Genomic DNA, 17,078 nt, shown 5'->3' with positions numbered 1-17,078 from the left:
CCTATAGATTCAAAGATAAAAAGGGTTTATTGTCATATGCACAAAAACTACAGCAATGAAATCATAAATCCTGGGTCAAGACAACAGTTCAACATACAATTTACTTAAAGAGTACATATAATTATCATTTTCAGGTTCATATTTGTATTTATTGTCTCTACCGGGACATGTCTCCATGCTTTAATGTTCAAAAAGAAAAAAAAACGCTGCAAATAAAAAATGCTGCAAGAAGCTGAAAACAAAGCGGAAAACAATAAAAAGTGATGCAGTAGCTGGGACTGGAGTGCTAGGTAATGTTGGGGGATATGAAGTTGGCCATAATATTGGAATAATCATGGGATCACATTGTTAAATTAAGCTAATAAAACATTTTAGGAAACTTTTCAACAACAGTAAGAGTTGGCCAACATTATGAAATGCCAACAAGCGCTCCGGATAGCTGTGTGCATCACTTTCTGGTGTCTCCTGGTTTACATTGTTTTAAGCTTCTTGCAGTGCTTTATTATTTGCAGCTTTCGTTTATGCAGGACTTTTAGTAAACATTGCACAGGTTCCTTCTGGTTGGTGAAGATTTTCATCATTTGCAAGTGTTTGGACACATTTGTGTTTTTTTTTTTCATTTGCATCGTTTTGGAAAAAGCAGTGCGTTTCTCCTAAAGTAAATGTTTTGGGCAGTTGTAGCGCGTTTGCACCTGTCGGCCACTGTAAAAAAATCCCTCTGCCATGATTTTTTTTATTCCTTTGGAACCACAAAGACAAAAACTTTAATAACACAACCCCAAAAAGCACAATAGGGCCTCTTTAAGACAAAAAAAAAAAAATAGATAAGTGAGCTATGCACATGTAAGATCGAATACATTTAACCAAAAATAGCAGTACTATAATGATACATAAATATGTGGATATATGGTAGAAACAGACATACAGTTGAACAGTGGTGTGTAGTGTCTTATTGCCTGTGGGATACAACTGTCACTGAGTGCAGGGCCGTATCCACCATTGAGGTCACAGAGGTCCGGACCTCGGGATTTTTTTTCGAGGTGAATAAAATAAAAGTTGTGAAATAATTCCCTCTATCTATGTAATTAGTTTAGTAAGTAATTAGACCTACTACTAAAAATCTGAAGATTCTGAAAGGGGCCGTACACATACTGCGTCTTTTACCGCTTCTCAAAGCCGAATAGGACTACAAACCCCGAGTCGGAGGTTAGGACTAATTTAAATGGATAGCTGTTAGCAGCAAAGGCAGTAAAGTCGTGTGGTGTGTTTGGTTAGCGGAGATAACAGCTAACGTAACAGAGCTAACGGCTTACGTAACAGAGATAACAGCTAACGTAACAGAGCTAACAGCTAACGTAACAGAGACAACAGCTAACGTAACAGAGACAACAGCTAACGTAACAGAGCTAACAGCTAACGTAACAGAGATAAACACATCTAATAAATTATTAGTTGCTTGAAAATGAGCGACAGCGGCGATTTCAGCGGCTTTCTGAACAGTTCAGAGATATATGGAGAAGTTAACAGTAAATAAATGTGCGAAAGTACTTCAGATGAGTACCGTTTGGAGGTGAAAGTACTTTATTTTGGAGTTACAGACACTTTAAATCAGCGTATGTAGATGTTATTGATTTTAATGTACTTGACTTAAACTAGATATCAAACAATAAGCAACAGCAGTTGATTCAAATATAATCTGGATTTTCTTTTTATCAATCATGCTAATCCTGTATCTTTTAGTGTGACTTTTTTTTATTTGAGGGGGCGAAAAAGAGGACACTTGCGATTGTTGGGGGGTGGGGGGAAGCGCCAGTCAATTTAAGTACACGCTTAATGGTCCCAACAGTGAAAACCGGACGTATTTGTGAATTTATAAAACCCCCCGGACGCTCCGGACAGGACGTAAAAAGAGGACATGTCCGGGCAAAAGAGGACGTATGGTCACCCTAAGCAATAATAACATGCAATAATGATTATTGTGAAATCTTTCCACCTGGGAGCCCTTTGACCAATCAAATCCATTTATGTTGTACTTCTCTACAGAAACAAGGAAGATCTGGCTATGAAGCAAAACACAAATAGAAAATATATATACCTGAATGGAAAAAGTGCTATTCATTTATTGAATGAATGAATTCATTATTTTACTGTTTACAGATAACATTCAGTTCTGTTTCAAACCTGTTTGAATGGAGCCAAATAAAAATAAAATAATTATTTACTCATTTGAATGGTGTTTCTGTTATGCCGCTAATAACTAACAAGTATAGATGATACCAACGTATAGAAACAAGATTTTGATTTGGGACGGTTTACATTTACTTTGGGACGGTTAAAATAGTTTTTCGTGACGGTGGTGAAAAAGGTTTTTCTGGAGCCCTGCATCCAATGTCAGACTGATAAACGTTCAACGAAAGTTGAAATGCTTTCCTTTCAATTCAGTTTATGTAAACGGTTGAAATGCATGTTAAAATGAGGTAGCCTACCCCATATTTTTATTATCCTAGCAGATGCCAGTAACATTTTGACTAAATATCAACTGACCCTGTGTTTACTTTCACTGACAGACGAGAATGAAAAGACTACGTCAGAGTCTGGACACAGAAGGATTGCATTGGCTTTTGATAGAAAGCTGCAACATCAATGCTAAATTAATCCTTGAAATATTTCTTATTTAAGGCTATTCATCTTTGGAATATGATGGTGTATTGTCAACAATCAACATTCATATAGACTAATTCATGTCATTTCAGTGAGTTTACATTGAACTGCCCTCTCTTCGTATGATGTCCACTGCTCTCTCCATGGATAATCAAGTATACAAAATCAACCTATTGTTCCCTTATGGTTACATTTAGTGTGAATTTTCTTTCTATTGAACAATTTAATTAAACATTGTCAACATTCATTTTCAGACGTTTCGTGATCATTTTAGCCTCATGTCGACGTCCTTCCAAACGCCTCAAAAAGCACATATCTAAATCAGAGGGAAAAAAACAAAAGCCTAGCCAGCTCTGTTTTTGGACCTCGGTATTTCCAAAAACCTGCATACGGCCATGACTGAGTGTGGTGGTTATCGTGCACGAATATGAATGTACAGAAGCTATATGTAAGTAGCCTAGTTTAAGTTGTAGCTATAATGTGCGATTCTATGTTTTTCTGACATGTCGCATTACCTCCTATAGGCTACAATTTAGTTTGTCTTCTGAGGTCAGTGGTTGAGATCTGATAGCGCGGTAAAGTGATGTCGGTTCAGCAGGAGGAGTCAGGAGAGCTAGACAGAGAGAGAGAGAGAGAGAGAGAGAGAGAGAGAGAGAGAGAGAGAGAGAGAGAGAGAGAGAGAGAGAGAGAGAGAGAGAGAGAGAGAGAGAGAGGAGGGGAGAGGGACAGAAAGAGAGAGACACACACAAACACACACATACACAGAAGGGGATCGGGAGACAGTCGCAGCAGGAGTTTATCGGGTGTTTTCGGGGAGATGCTGTCCCCACCGAGGAGATGGATCAGGGACCAGTCTCCGAGCTCTGTCGCCTCGTAAGTCCGCTCCTCTTCTGCTTACTCTCCTGCTTCCTGCTCACTGGTTAACATTCCAGAAACAGCCTCAGTGGTACGAAGGACGAATACAGAATGTTTTAGTTAGTTATCATTTGCTAGTAAAAAAAAAAAAAGACGCTCTCTCCTCCTGCAGACTGGCTTCTACGGTCGGTCCAAAGTGAGCTCATGCATGCTCTCTGTAGAACGAGTGCACTTAGGCTACTTAACACAACTTAATGTCTATCTCTTTTTCTGCTGTCGAACTGAATATTAAACACACTTTATAAAGGAAAGATTTGGTTGGAAGTTCAAGAGGTTTAAATCAGCTTTTGAGCCGATCAGACCATAGCTGAAATTAGTTTTAAATGTTTCTTATCATTCTTACATTATGTAACCAAGACTCTTTTTGAATTTTGTTTCTAAATAACAAGGAAAAAATACCATTGTCTATGAGGAAGTTACCTCAGAATTATCGACGTGAACTCTAGTGCTAAAACGATGAGTTGATTCATCCATTACTGAAGTCGACTAATGCCTCACTCATTTTGAAAGATGTGTGTTACTTTGAACAGGCATTTATGTTGTTTTACCCAGAGGTGATAGAAGTACTCAGATCTTGTTCTTGATTAAAAGTAGAAGTACCAGAGTGTAGGAATACTCGAAGTCATGCATTCAAAATGTTACTCAAGTAAAAGTACAAAAGTATTAGCATCTAAATGTACTTAAAGTACCAACAGTAAAAGTAGTCATTGTTTGATTGGTCCATTTCTGAATAATATCTCTGATATGTTTTATAATGATTGATCATTAAAGTGTTCTCAGAGCTGTTAAAGGTGCAGCTAGTGTTAATGGCTTTGTATACTGCAGGGTAGCTGCTGAATTTACTCCAGGTGAACTAATGTCTGATTTAAGGGTTAAGTTGCGTAAATCTACTTAGTTACTTCCCATCTCTGGTATTACTTTGGAAATTGTGATAGTTCTCTATGTCCTTACATTTACTATACTAAATGATACATCATTTATCATAAAAGAGTGAGCAAAGTTATAATAATGAAACATCTTTCGCAGCCCTAAATATTAGTGGATATGTATAAATACTAACAAATAAGCATTTCATTTCGGAGATTCAATTGAAACAAATGGAACATCTGAAGTATAACCTTCATTTCATTTGAATTACTTACCATTTCCAACCCATAAAAGTAGTATATAAGGATGATATCAAACCAATCCAGAAAAAAACACATTGAAACATGAATTATTACTGATGTAACCAAGTTTATTAATAAATATACAGTATCTACTGCAGATAGGTGACCATTAAAAAACCTGAAGTGTCTTATAAAGTATTGCCATGGTTGGATAAGAAGTGGGGGAAAGTTGCTGTTCATGTACTTACACACCTGTTAAGTTTTATGAACAGATCTTGCACGGTTGTGAATCAATCACTGTAAAACAAAATCAGTCCTTAGACAGCCTGAAAGAACTATAGACACCTGGCAGTTTATTACTCAATAGCTCTTCTACGGTGGATTCCACTACAGTCTGTGCATACAGCAGCTCATTTTGCCCTGCTGACACATGAGGTTAAAATAACACTGGTTACACTTTTCTGGATGGTCCCCAAAACCATATATTACTTCAGTCAACCGAGTGTACTGAATGTAGATTCTTCACAATACAGCCTCATTCATTCTGATTTAAAATGAGAGAATTTGTTACTTCTGCAGCAATATCTGCAGATATCTTAGAGCTGCGATTACTTTGTAGGTTTTTTTGGACAAAGCTATGTTGTTTCCAGATTCTATCACAATTCAAAATGTACTGAAGACCGTACTGGGGATAATTAACAATTCACTTGGATGATTCACTCTTTTATATTGGCTATTGAGTGTGTTGTTTCTTTGCTCTGTGAGTCATGCTAGAGGTCTGTGGACTACAGCCCCTTCTATGATTTTGGGGGGAAAGTATGTGCTTTTTAAGGCAGATGGAGAGTATTTAGCGAAAAGTGCAGAAAGAAATGACATGTACTTTTGCTCTTGTTAATCTGAATATGTATGTTGTGCAGGTTAGTGTTGGATGGGTCCAAAACTGTGGACCTGTATATAATCTCCCAAACTCCACTAAGCCACAGTGAGACATTTTTTAAAGTTCTTCTGGTGGCGGGGGTCGCGAAGTGGTTAGGGGCTTGGCCTGGGAACTGGAAGGTCACCAGTTCAAGTCCCCGAAAGACCAAGTGCTACCGAGGTGTCCCTGAGCGGGGCACCGTTCCCTACACTGCTCCCCGGGCGTCTTACATATGGCAGCCCACTGCTCCTAACACTAGGATTGGTCAAATGCAGAATTCGAATTTCCCCACGGGGATTAATAAAAGCACATCTTTCTTTATGTTTCTTTTATTCCCCTGACATTGAATTCCAACTCAATAAAAATAATGAGTGTAATTTCCTGTGAATCAAAATGACAGGAAGTGTTGGGAATAGTTTCAGAGTTAAATACAGGGTACATGTGTATGTATACATATACTCCATTTAAATATTCTTGACTTTCTTGGTTAGTTAAAAACCTTTTTTAAGGAACAACAAACTGTCAGGTGGACAGAAAATAAATCAAAAGTCCCAATCGGCATCTTGTGTCTAACTCGGCTAGGTGCTGATATCCTATCGGCATCAGGTTCCCGTCAGTGCGAAAGGTAAGCTTATCAGCATGAGATTACAGTCTGCTGACTACATCTGATAAGTGTAACAGTATGCCAGGTTGTGTGGATGTGGCTTGGTGTTGTTACCTTGAGGCCAGTTCAAGGTCGGACAGGGCTGAAGGCTGGACACAAAAACGTCAAACAGACATTTCAGGTTTCATTCATCTAATACTGACTGCCAATGTGACATTACTTCCTGTGTTCCCAGACTGAGTTGTTTATACTTTCACAGTATATACTGACATGTATGTATGTATGTATGTATGTATATATGTACTGATGGCATGGCTCCAGGGATAGCAGGGTTCCTTTGCTTTAATGCCCACCATTCTACAAGACTGAAATAACTCAGTAATAATAATAATAATAATAATCAATAATCTCATCACAAGATATGTTGAGGAGCCTTTAATTGTGTCATATGATCTTCAGTAGATGGATTTTGACTGGTTTTCGTGCAGTAGTATGTGTTTGAATGTCAAGATTACTGACCAATTCAAGACCTCGACCTTATAAACAGTAATTGGAAAAAATGTATTTGTTAACGCTTTGGTGTGATCACCCAATCTTTCTCAACAGTTTGCCCTGGTAAATGAAGCTTTAGAGAATAACCATTCAATCCCAAATAATGTCTTTTACTTTGTTTTCCGGATCACTTTTATATGTTCTTTCTTGGATTGTTGGTTAGATATCGTCAACAGATGCATTAAAAGTCTCTGAGGAACTCTAAAGACATAGTTCCTCTGTTTCCCGGTAGTTTAATGTGAAATATCCACAGCTTTGAGCAAAGTTAAAGTCATTGGAAATAATTAGTGAGTGAAAATGGGAAAGTATCCTAAGCTTTTGCCTGTGCTATTAATCCTCTTCTGTTCCTCTAACTGCTCCAAAGTCAATTGACCGTGCTGCTATCACATTCTGCCAGACTTCAAATCAACAGCCTGGTGGTTGGTTTATCGCATAAATGGAAACGCTTTTCTCATGGTGACCTAGCTGGGAGAAAAACTCCACAGTGATTTAGAAGGACGCATTGATCTGCACTCTCGCTGGCTCTGCATTTGCCTGAGCTCCAGCCCACGCTGGCAGAGAGATGCCTGGAATTTTTCGACAAGACAAGAGTTGCCTACCTGAAGCCACCTTTTAACTTACACACAGAGGTTAAAAGTGCATGTTTGTTTATGAGGACTGCAAAGGGAGGCCTGGAGAGGCATATGCCTGGCACCAGATGTTCCAGTAGCCCGGGAAACCTGTGGCTTTTTTCTCCCCTCTTATTAAGACCTGATGTCTGCAAACTCTTTGCTCCCATACCTTTAGAACAGGCCCTGTCACAATAGAGTCTCACTTTCCACACTGCAGAATAGTTTAAACATAGTGTTTCACTAACGTGCTAATGGTTCTCTTAATTTCCATCCAATATGAAAACACCTTGCAGATTTCAATGCAGGCATCGGATAGGGGACAATGGACTTAATGTTTGCTTTCTACTGACCATATGCAATTCAATCTCTTCAACTTTGTTTTCATACCACCTTTCATTCAGGTTACAGCAGTTCAAAATGCTTGCCAAAAAGAAAGTGTAGATAGTGAAAAAAAGACAATTCAGCAATAAACTTGTCATACGTCGCATTCAATACAATTCAATAAACTAGAATTGAACACCTTAATAACATGAATAATAGCAAAACAGCCTGCAAAAAATTAATAACAATACAATATAATCAAAGTGCAAAAGATTGGATTTACTTACTCTCTGATTTCACTTTGGAGGAACAGTTTTTGTTTCTTTTCCACACTGCTCTTTTGTCTTTATTTTGCAGGTATCAATAAACGTATTGTATCTGTGTCTGTATGTACACATAGACAATATTTTTAGAATGAGGACACATACTAAGAATAAAACGAAACGAAGAATGTCCCTCCTGAACGGACAGACTCACTTATGTCTGATTAGAGGGGGCCAGCGCCCTCCTATGGGCCGTGATGAAGCTCCAATCCTGATGTGACTTTATTTAGTCGGCCACTCTTTCTTTTTTGGTCATGTCAAAGTCCTGCACTCCACATCAATCTCCACCCTATGACTTCTGTGGTGTAGACACTTTGTCCCCCTAAAAGCACATTTAAAAAGTAAAAGTAGTATGCAAGAATCATACTTTGTGGAGGACATGGTCGACCATGCAAATTGCTGTTAAATTCTGCCACAGTGTTAAGAGTTTGTGTTGATAATTATCAAGTTCTAGCAGCATCTTTTATTTCAGACCCAGCGCATACAAAAGGCACAAACAGGAAATTGTATTAGTGTGTGTGTGTGTGTGTGTGTGTGTGTGTGTGTGTGTGTGTGTGTGTGTGTGTGTGTGTGTGTGTGTGTGTGTGTCTGTATGTCTGGGTAAACCCTGACATACAGACACACAAATGACAAAATAAACTACTAGACGAGATGTTTTAGGAAATAACTAAACCTTATTAAAATGATAAATGAAACTGGTGAAACTTTATATCTCAGAGCTGACTATAAAGACTTATGCCACAGACAGTTTGGCTCAGAGCCACAGACAGTGTTTCTTTTCCATCTGGAGCTGTGGTTGGAGATGTGGTTCGCTGCTTAACTCTGTTTATAGAAAGCTCTGGCTGTGCTAAAACACCCAACCAACAGAACATGACGAGGCCAATCGTCACTTCTCTGCTGTGTGGAAACATGAACTAGTTCCCACCTCTTCCTTTTTAGGATATTATTTGCCATTGAAGGCTGATACTTCAGTCTGCTGCTACGATATGCTGAAAAGTAACCTCCATTCTGCTGAGGTGGGGGTTTTGTCTCGTTACACAACAGCTGGAGTTGGTTGGGTTTCACATGATGAGGCTGCTTGTAGCAAACCACAGACCTGCCTTGTTGAATGTGAGTCTGTGACCTTTGACCTAAGGGATAATAGGCCAGGGAAAATCAGTCCAAAAGCCTCTTGAAGGCTGACATGTTAGATGGTTGGGTTCAAACTAGCATGCTCATTGTCCACAATGGACAACTTCAATTTAACTGTCCATTGTGACACTGGCTGATCAAAGCCCACCATGGGAAATCAACAGCTCGAATAAGTGTTTTCTCTGGAAGTCAGACTTTGAGGATGGAACCAATTGAACCCACAAGAACAGCTCGTATCATTACAGAGAGGGAAAGTTACAACCTGTACATCCTTTGTGTCTTAACGAGAAGTTGATGGATTGGCTATGGTCACAAAGCATCATCCAACAGCTAAACCACTCTTTAGTTAAGGAAAGATGAAATTCACTTCTGTAATGGGAACCCATTAGTAAAGATTAGCAAATTGAATGAATACCAATGAATATACCTGAGCAGCGCTTGTGGGGTTCTGTTCAAGCTTTGGATCTCATAATGACATAACCTTCTCTCAATCCACATTTCTTCTGTCAAATAAAGACCAATTCCAACATACAAAGGTAGCCTACACAAGCAAACTGGAGTCTCCCCAAACCTATACCATCCCAACCTTAGTCCTTGCACAGTTACTGTGCTAGTCGCCTCAGTATGCCAGAGACCTGTTCCTGAGCGATCTTTAAGAGATGAGGCTGCAACAACGAGAAACTGTTAGACATTGTAAAGTCCAGTAACCGAACAGACACCTTGAACAAAAAAGGCACAACAACAGGAAAAATGACTTTAAATTCTCATTAAAAAAAACCCCCGCAAAATGTACATAAGCAGTATGCCATTTTGACCATAGTTACCTCATAGCCTAGACTGAAAATAACCAGACTGGTTAAGATGCAACTTAAGAGATGTTAATTTTACATAATAGTGAAGTTGGTGTTATTATACAACCAAATGTTACAAACCATACAAGGTGGTTTCGAGCCAGGTGAGAAGGAAGGCCTAAGATGCTATACATTTATTTTTTTCATATTTGAGAATAACAACAAGCTCATAGTAAACACACTGTAGTTGCCATGGATGGTAATTGTGGATATAACTCATTCCAAAACTTGGCAATGAAATTTCTAAAGTTTTGTTACTGAAAATAAACAAGTAACTTTCAGAAAATGTAACTTGAATGCTTTGTCTGGCGAGTGAGCATTTTCCTCAGAGCATTCCAGAGCTATAAATGTGTATCTCCCACACTGTGGATCTGTACAGCAGTAGTTCCATTCATGTATTTACAGATGCTTGACACATTTAATATGACTTCTTACCAGTAAATACAGCTAAAGAACACAGTGGTAGCTTGTTGTGAATAATGTTAGCGTTATCATTTTGTATTCTTTAATACTTGGGGCGGCAGTGGCTCAGTCTGTAACAACTTCACTTTGGGACTGTAGGTTCGCTGGTTCGAGTCCCGATCGGCCTGGTTTACATTATGTGTGCACCTTCCTGTATACTGTGTGTATGACTTTGTGTATTAAAAAAATATAGATAGGCCCGAGACAAAACTGAAACATCTTCATCTTCTTCCTCTTCTTAAAGGTTAAATGAAACAAAATAAAAAGCTTTTTGTTGGCAAAGTGCTTCTAAGTGTAGTGATCCAAAAGTGTGTTGTATCTGAATTAAAACCAAACAATTCTCAAGATTGGTAAAGTATAAAATGCTGAAAAAAAAACGTTTTCATAAAAAGTTCTATGTGTGTGTGTGTGCGTGTGCTTCCTGCAGGTGTGTGAGGAGGGGGCTGTGCAGCAGGCGTCACTCTCTGTGGATACTAATCATCCTGCTCGTGGTCTGCATTGCCATTCAGACCTTTGTAGCCCGCCAGGCCAGGTAAAGTATGTAGCCAACCCCCCACGCTTACTGCTGTGCACATTTTATATTCACATTGCAGACTGAAATTATAATAAAATCTCAAATATCACGTCCTCTGTATCATAGCAATGGAGTTATGGCTTAAGCTTGGAAATGTGATCCTAATATTTCTTGGCCAATAAATTCTTGCCAAAATTTCTTTTCATTTAGAATAAAATATACTTTCATAAATGTATATATATAAGACAAAATTGTTACAACCACATTATTTAATGATGTCAAAGGATAATATCAAAAAAATGTAAGGGGAAAGTTTCATTTTATGAGTAATTATCCACATATTTCAGTTTAAAAGCAAATTTATTTTATGGCAAGACATCCCAGGAATGTTGTTGTTGATAAATGAAGGGCAAGTCAGGACACTAGGTATAATATACAGCTCCGGAAAAAATGAAGAGACCACTGCAGCATTATCAGTTTCTCTGGTCTTACTATTTATAGTTTTGTCTTTGAGTAACACTATTATATGTATATTTTTATATATTGTATTCTATAAACTACAGACAACATTTCTCTGTTTTGGAGCTCAACAAGACTTGAACGGCTGCCATACATGTAGAGATTGAGATTCAAGGAACATTTGGAGTGGTCTCTTAATTTTTTCCAGAGCTGTATATCACCTTTCAGTGTTAGCAGAAAAACACATTATAATTTACATGGCAACCTGGCAATATAAAATGTTAATTTGACAGTGTAATGAGTAGTTGTTGTAACATATTTTAATGACTTTTCACAGGAATGACAAGCAGACAGGACTCCCACATCTGAGATTCACTGTCAACAAACAGCACCTGTTTCCTACGGTGCAAAATGTCTGGGAAGGCATCCAATCTGCACTTGCATCAAAGACGGACATGAAGTCACCACAGACAGACAGAACTGCAGATATTCGCCAACAGAATGAGGGGTATCGAAAGCAACTGGATTATATTCTGTCAAAACATGTGGACAACCTCGCTGCAGACTCTCAAACTGAGGCAAGGAGAGTCTCTGCTGCGAAGCTGCTTCTACCAAAACACGCAGCAAGTCTTGGACTTCCAGTTCCTTTGGCGCTCAACAACACTAGGGACATTTTTACTCCAGACACTCACAATCCATCCAGTTTTTTAAAGGCTCACATCGACAGTGTATCTACCAAGGCAACCTGCCACCCAAAGTCTCACATTGTTTTCCTGAAGACACACAAAACAGCAAGCAGCACCATCTTAAACATACTGTATCGCTACGGAGAAAGCAGGAACTTGACTTTTGCTCTCCCTCTGAACAAACACAGCCAGCTGTTTTACCCTTTCCTCTTTGCTTCAAATTTTGTGGAAGGTGTCAGCAGCCGAAGTGTGAGGGAGTTCCACATTATGTGCAACCACATGAGGTTCAGAAAATATGAGGTGAGTGTCATCAGAAAACCAATCAAGTTCATTTCTTTAACTGTTTCCATGCCTGAGCTATACTTTATAGATGTTTAAATGTCTAAATGGACTCCTGTGGGCTGTATGTGGGAAATTAATTGTAGGGGGCCCTTTGGGCTAAAAGTGGGTACTGTGAACTGGAAATTTTGCGTGGGTGTAGAATTATAGAATTATGTGAGACCCTTTTAAAAGAATGTATATACCATTTAAATAATGATGGTATATAATGGAAGGTCAACAATGACACTTAAAAAACCAAGAAGTATCTTTCCCTTTAAGAGCCGCCATTGGTGAATGTGTTTTATTTCAGCAACTCACACTTATCCACTTTGGCCGCAGTTGAAATGTTGGGTTTAGAGTTTGGCTGGATAATATTTAGTAGTTTGTTGAGATTGAATTTTGTCCATACTATTAAAAAAAAGTGGTGGTTGGTAATAAGCTTAAGAAGCTAGCAAGAGTACAGTGGATTTTGAAATTATTCAACCCAAGAAACCCAGCCTAGTGTCACAAAACCTTTTCCAATCAAAGGCGCTAGAAGCATTATCTCCAGTAGTTTTCCAGGTCAACAAAGACACTACCCCAGTTCCACTCATTAGGAACCTAAATGAATGTTATGCGTTTTACTCACAACTGTCATCTAGCAGCTTGTAGACTCTGCTGAAACCCTGAAAGGGGCTGAATGAAATGATTGGACATAGTTATTAAAGTCCTGCAACCGCCACAGATACAGATATTTTAAGAGGAGTATCATTTAAAGACTACTTTCAGGGTGTAGAGAGAGATTTAAAATGTATAACAAAAATGCGCTGGGAGAAAATGACCAAACCTCATTTTTACCTTGGAATTTTTCAACACTCCATCTCTAAAATCTTCCTGTATTTTGTCCCAGGTTGCAAAAGTGATGCCTAGGGAAACCTTCTACTTTTCCATCCTGAGGAATCCTGTGGCCATGATGGAGTCCATCTTTATCTATTACAGAAGCATCCCAGCCTTCCACAAGACTCACAGCCTGGACAACTTCCTGAACAACAGCTGGAAAAGTTACAACTCATCGGTGACCAACAACCACTACGCTCACAATATCTTGGCTTTTGACTTTGGCTTTGACAACAACGTCGCACCCGGTGCTGAAGACCTGGAGGAGAGAACCAGCGCGGCCATTGCAGCCATCGAACGAGACTTCCACCTTATTCTCATTTCTGAATACTTTGATGAGTCCATGATCCTGCTCAAGCATGCCCTCTGCTGGTCCCTGGAAGATATTGTTTCTTTTAAGCTCAACAGTCGAAGTGAAAAAACACGCCACCAACTTTTACCAGAAACTGCAGAGAAGATCAAGAGGTGGAATGCTTTGGACTGGAGGATATACCTGCACTTTAATGCCTCATTCTGGCACAAAGTGGATAGTCTTGTTGGACAAGAGCAGATGAAGAGAGAAGTATCTCAGTTGAGAGAGCTACAGACTGAGATGGCTAACAGCTGCTTGAAAGATGGCGGGGCAGTTGACCCGTCCCAGATAAAAGACGTCGGGCTGAAGCCGTTCCAGTATGGAGCAGCTGTAATTCAGGGATATAACTTAAACCCAGACTTAGACAGACAGACCAAAATTAAATGTCAAAGACTTATAACTCCAGAACTGCAGTACACAGACCGTTTATACACCCAGCAGTTCCCAGAGCTGGCTGCTAAGCATAGGCAAGAAACTAAGGCGGTGCCTCCACGGCGCCAGCGCTCTGACAGGACTGGTAGGGCTATACCTGGAAGAGCCGGGGCAAGGGAAGCCCATTACAGACAGACGATAAGACGCAAATTCTCTAATATCAAGAACCAAAAGGCTCCAAGTGCCCTGTTAACCCACCCTGACGCTAACAACAATACAAGTATGCCATGATTGGTCACTGCGACTAACTGTCATGGTAAATGTTTGTTTAATGGTTGTTCTAAAATCACACTCCCATGGCAGTGTCCATCATATCCCACAAAATGAAAGTGTTACGATGGACCAAACCACACATTGTTTTGCATTTGTTATAGCCTTACAAATACAGAAGCTAAACATGTAAAGCTCTTCTTTAAGGTTATGACACAGGAGTTGTTACATGTGTTAAGTTAAGTTCATTTAATGTCAGTTAGGTTATACTTCACTTTATTGTCATTTCTACTCACTAACAGTTAGAAATTGATGATAAAAGCAACCATTTTTTGCCAGTACCTCTATTCCATCTCAAGTTAATACAATTCTCTTGTCTATTCCATATAATGTTATAACTCTCCAGCCCATTTGACCAACTATCACACAAAGGACAACACCATGGTACTCCTATTCATTCATTGCACAGCAATATCTTACAGTACCAGAAACTAAGCAGGCGGTGGGGGGACTAGAGTGTTTATAACTAGTGCTTATAAAGCCAACGCTAATTGTTTTTCTACTATTTCAACCAATCGATCCAAGATCCATAGTATTGCCTTAGACCCACCCATATTTTAAAGCCTTGGATTAAACGTCACACTTCCTACAGAGCAGAGAACATCAACAGCACACTTGGCAGACTACAGTAAAATAGCAATTCAGGAAATATTACATTATTTTATCAATAAATCCACAACAATATGAGGCTATGATGTGTTCAGTCAAATCACTTGTGTAAGAAATTCATCAGTTAGATAAGTTGAGTAAAACTCTTTACAGTGACTCTTCAACTGTTTCATGTCCGAGGTCTGTTCACATGTTGTTAAATGTGTCAACGGACCAGATGTTTAAACAGCAGTTTCTACCAGCCTCCCTCTGCAGATTTCATCACAGAGTTGTTCATAAATTCACAACATATCTGACATCGTAAGAGTACATGATGAATAAAAGTATTCTGATTATGAAAGGGTAACTTACGTTGTTACAGGCTGCAATGTGGAGTGGTTGGACAGAGCAACGCTATCCCTACCACTAGCAATAGCTTACATATGAGTCTTTAAGTAAAAACGGGTAAAATGAAGCATCTGCTGATACAATTGCATAATAATACAGGGCCTGGACCAGGTGCATGTCATAAGACTGGCAGTCTCACACAACAATGTACCAGTTGTCAGAAGACTGACGTTTAAGCCAACAGTCTAAAAGGCTAACATGATCAAATGCACCTTTACAGTAGTCTCTGTGAGACCTGGAGCACAGCCTGGTGATGTGCAGGAGAATCCTCTGTGGGTATTGAGGAGGATCAGGTTCAGGCATCCAGCCTTCAGTCCTCTGAAGGATGTCTCGTTGCAGGCTTAGACCTTCCAAGAAGGCAGAGTCTGGTGTGGAACTGATTCACAAAGAGGGGATATTATTTTTGTGGTATACTCATTGGTGGTCTATATTTGATTTCACTCCTTGGTTTTGTTTCCACTTTTGCAGAATAAATGACTGTACTGTAAATGAGTCTCCGGATTCCTCCTTCTCAGTGTTTTTTTTATAAGTGTGACATTCAGAGGGATATGTGAGGGGACCTTACTAGAGTAATGGTGGAAGCGTCCATTTGGTGAGGAAAATTGATCTTTTCAAAATAAAAATCAGTCACACTCTAGCCTTTAAAAGACTGTTGAAAATATGACATTTGTGTTAGCTACAGTCAGCTTGAATGTGTGTTAATGGTCTGGCAGTGGCTCAGTAAGTAGGGGCTTGGACTGGCAATTGTAGGGTTGCTGGTTCAAGTTCCCAAACAGACCTGAAATATGGAGTGTGGACTGATACTTGGAGAGGGGTACTTCACCTCCTGGGCCAGGCACTGGACAACCCCACCCCCCATTGCTTCCCCGGGCACTGTACAATAGCTACCCACTGCTCCTAGTACTAGGATGGGTTAAATGCAGAGGTTGAATTTCACTGTGTGCTTTTTACATAATAAAGAGTGTTTCATCCTCTGATTCTAATTCTAATAAAAATGGATCTCCAAAGGGACTAGTTCTATGGTGAAAAGAAAAGAAGAACATCTTGTAGAAACATCCACTTGGAGGCTAAATGAACGAAAGACAGAGAATATATATTTTTTTAAATCGGAATCTGCATCAAAATACACCCAATCACGGATAATCAGGTGACATTATGCCTGAGTTTTGCTGCTTCCATGATAACAAGTGATACATTATTTGACCTGGACTAACAGTGCAGGTAATTTCACTGGAGCTAAGAGATGAAATCCCATAATGCATCTGTAATATTTGAGAAACACATTTGAGAACACAAACAAGGGACAGATTTCATGTACATTCAACATGACAAAGAACAATAAAAAACAACTGTCACTTTTTATGTAACACTGGTTTGTTTTAATAGATTCCTCTATATTTCCCTCAATGGAGCTCTATAGATTTTTTATTAGATTAGCCCAAACAGTTTTCACACTATAAAGACACCAACAAAGAGAACAATCAACCCCAGGAAACCCTCTCGAATGTCTGGACACACTAACAAGAAACAATAAGATTTAAAAAGGGAGTCAACCGGTTACTAATTTCTTGAAGCAGTAATATGATTCAGCCACAAGATGGAAGTCTTGTCCATCTTAATAGCAATAGTGCTGCATGAAACAAGGCTGAGGTGTTTGATTTCTACTGAGAACTATTTTCTGACAAGGTCTCCAATCCATTGTCTGTTTACTTAGTT

General features: G+C 39.2%; 1 protein-coding gene across 1 annotated transcript; it reads left to right on the top strand.

Annotated features, from left to right (window-relative positions):
- The first annotated feature begins 3,411 nt into the window (after positions 1–3,411).
- On the top strand, positions 3,412–15,781 carry gal3st2 (galactose-3-O-sulfotransferase 2). The gene is made up of 4 exons (XM_063907410.1): positions 3,412–3,534; positions 10,884–10,988; positions 11,767–12,415; positions 13,326–15,781. The coding sequence occupies exons 1-4, from the start codon at positions 3,479–3,481 to the stop codon at positions 14,325–14,327; spliced, it is 1,812 nt and encodes a 603-aa protein (XP_063763480.1). The 5' UTR covers positions 3,412–3,478; the 3' UTR covers positions 14,328–15,781.
- Positions 15,782–17,078: the final 1,297 nt, after the last annotated feature.

This window comes from Eleginops maclovinus, chromosome 18, assembly GCF_036324505.1.
Source record: "Eleginops maclovinus isolate JMC-PN-2008 ecotype Puerto Natales chromosome 18, JC_Emac_rtc_rv5, whole genome shotgun sequence".
In the NCBI taxonomy this organism is placed as follows: domain Eukaryota; kingdom Metazoa; phylum Chordata; class Actinopteri; order Perciformes; family Eleginopidae; genus Eleginops; species Eleginops maclovinus.
This window is presented reverse-complemented; position numbering and strand designations above follow the sequence as displayed.

Bases quoted from the DNA above. Each gene is read 5' to 3' on its own strand.
- gal3st2 (XM_063907410.1), top strand. From the start codon at position 3,479: ATGCTGTCCCCACCGAGGAGATGGATCAGGGACCAGTCTCCGAGCTCT. The intron at 3,535-10,883 runs GTAAGTCCGCTC...TGCTTCCTGCAG, and splicing joins TCTCCGAGCTCTGTCGCCTC to GTGTGTGAGGAGGGGGCTGT. The intron at 12,416-13,325 runs GTGAGTGTCATC...ATTTTGTCCCAG, and splicing joins TGAGGTTCAGAAAATATGAG to GTTGCAAAAGTGATGCCTAG.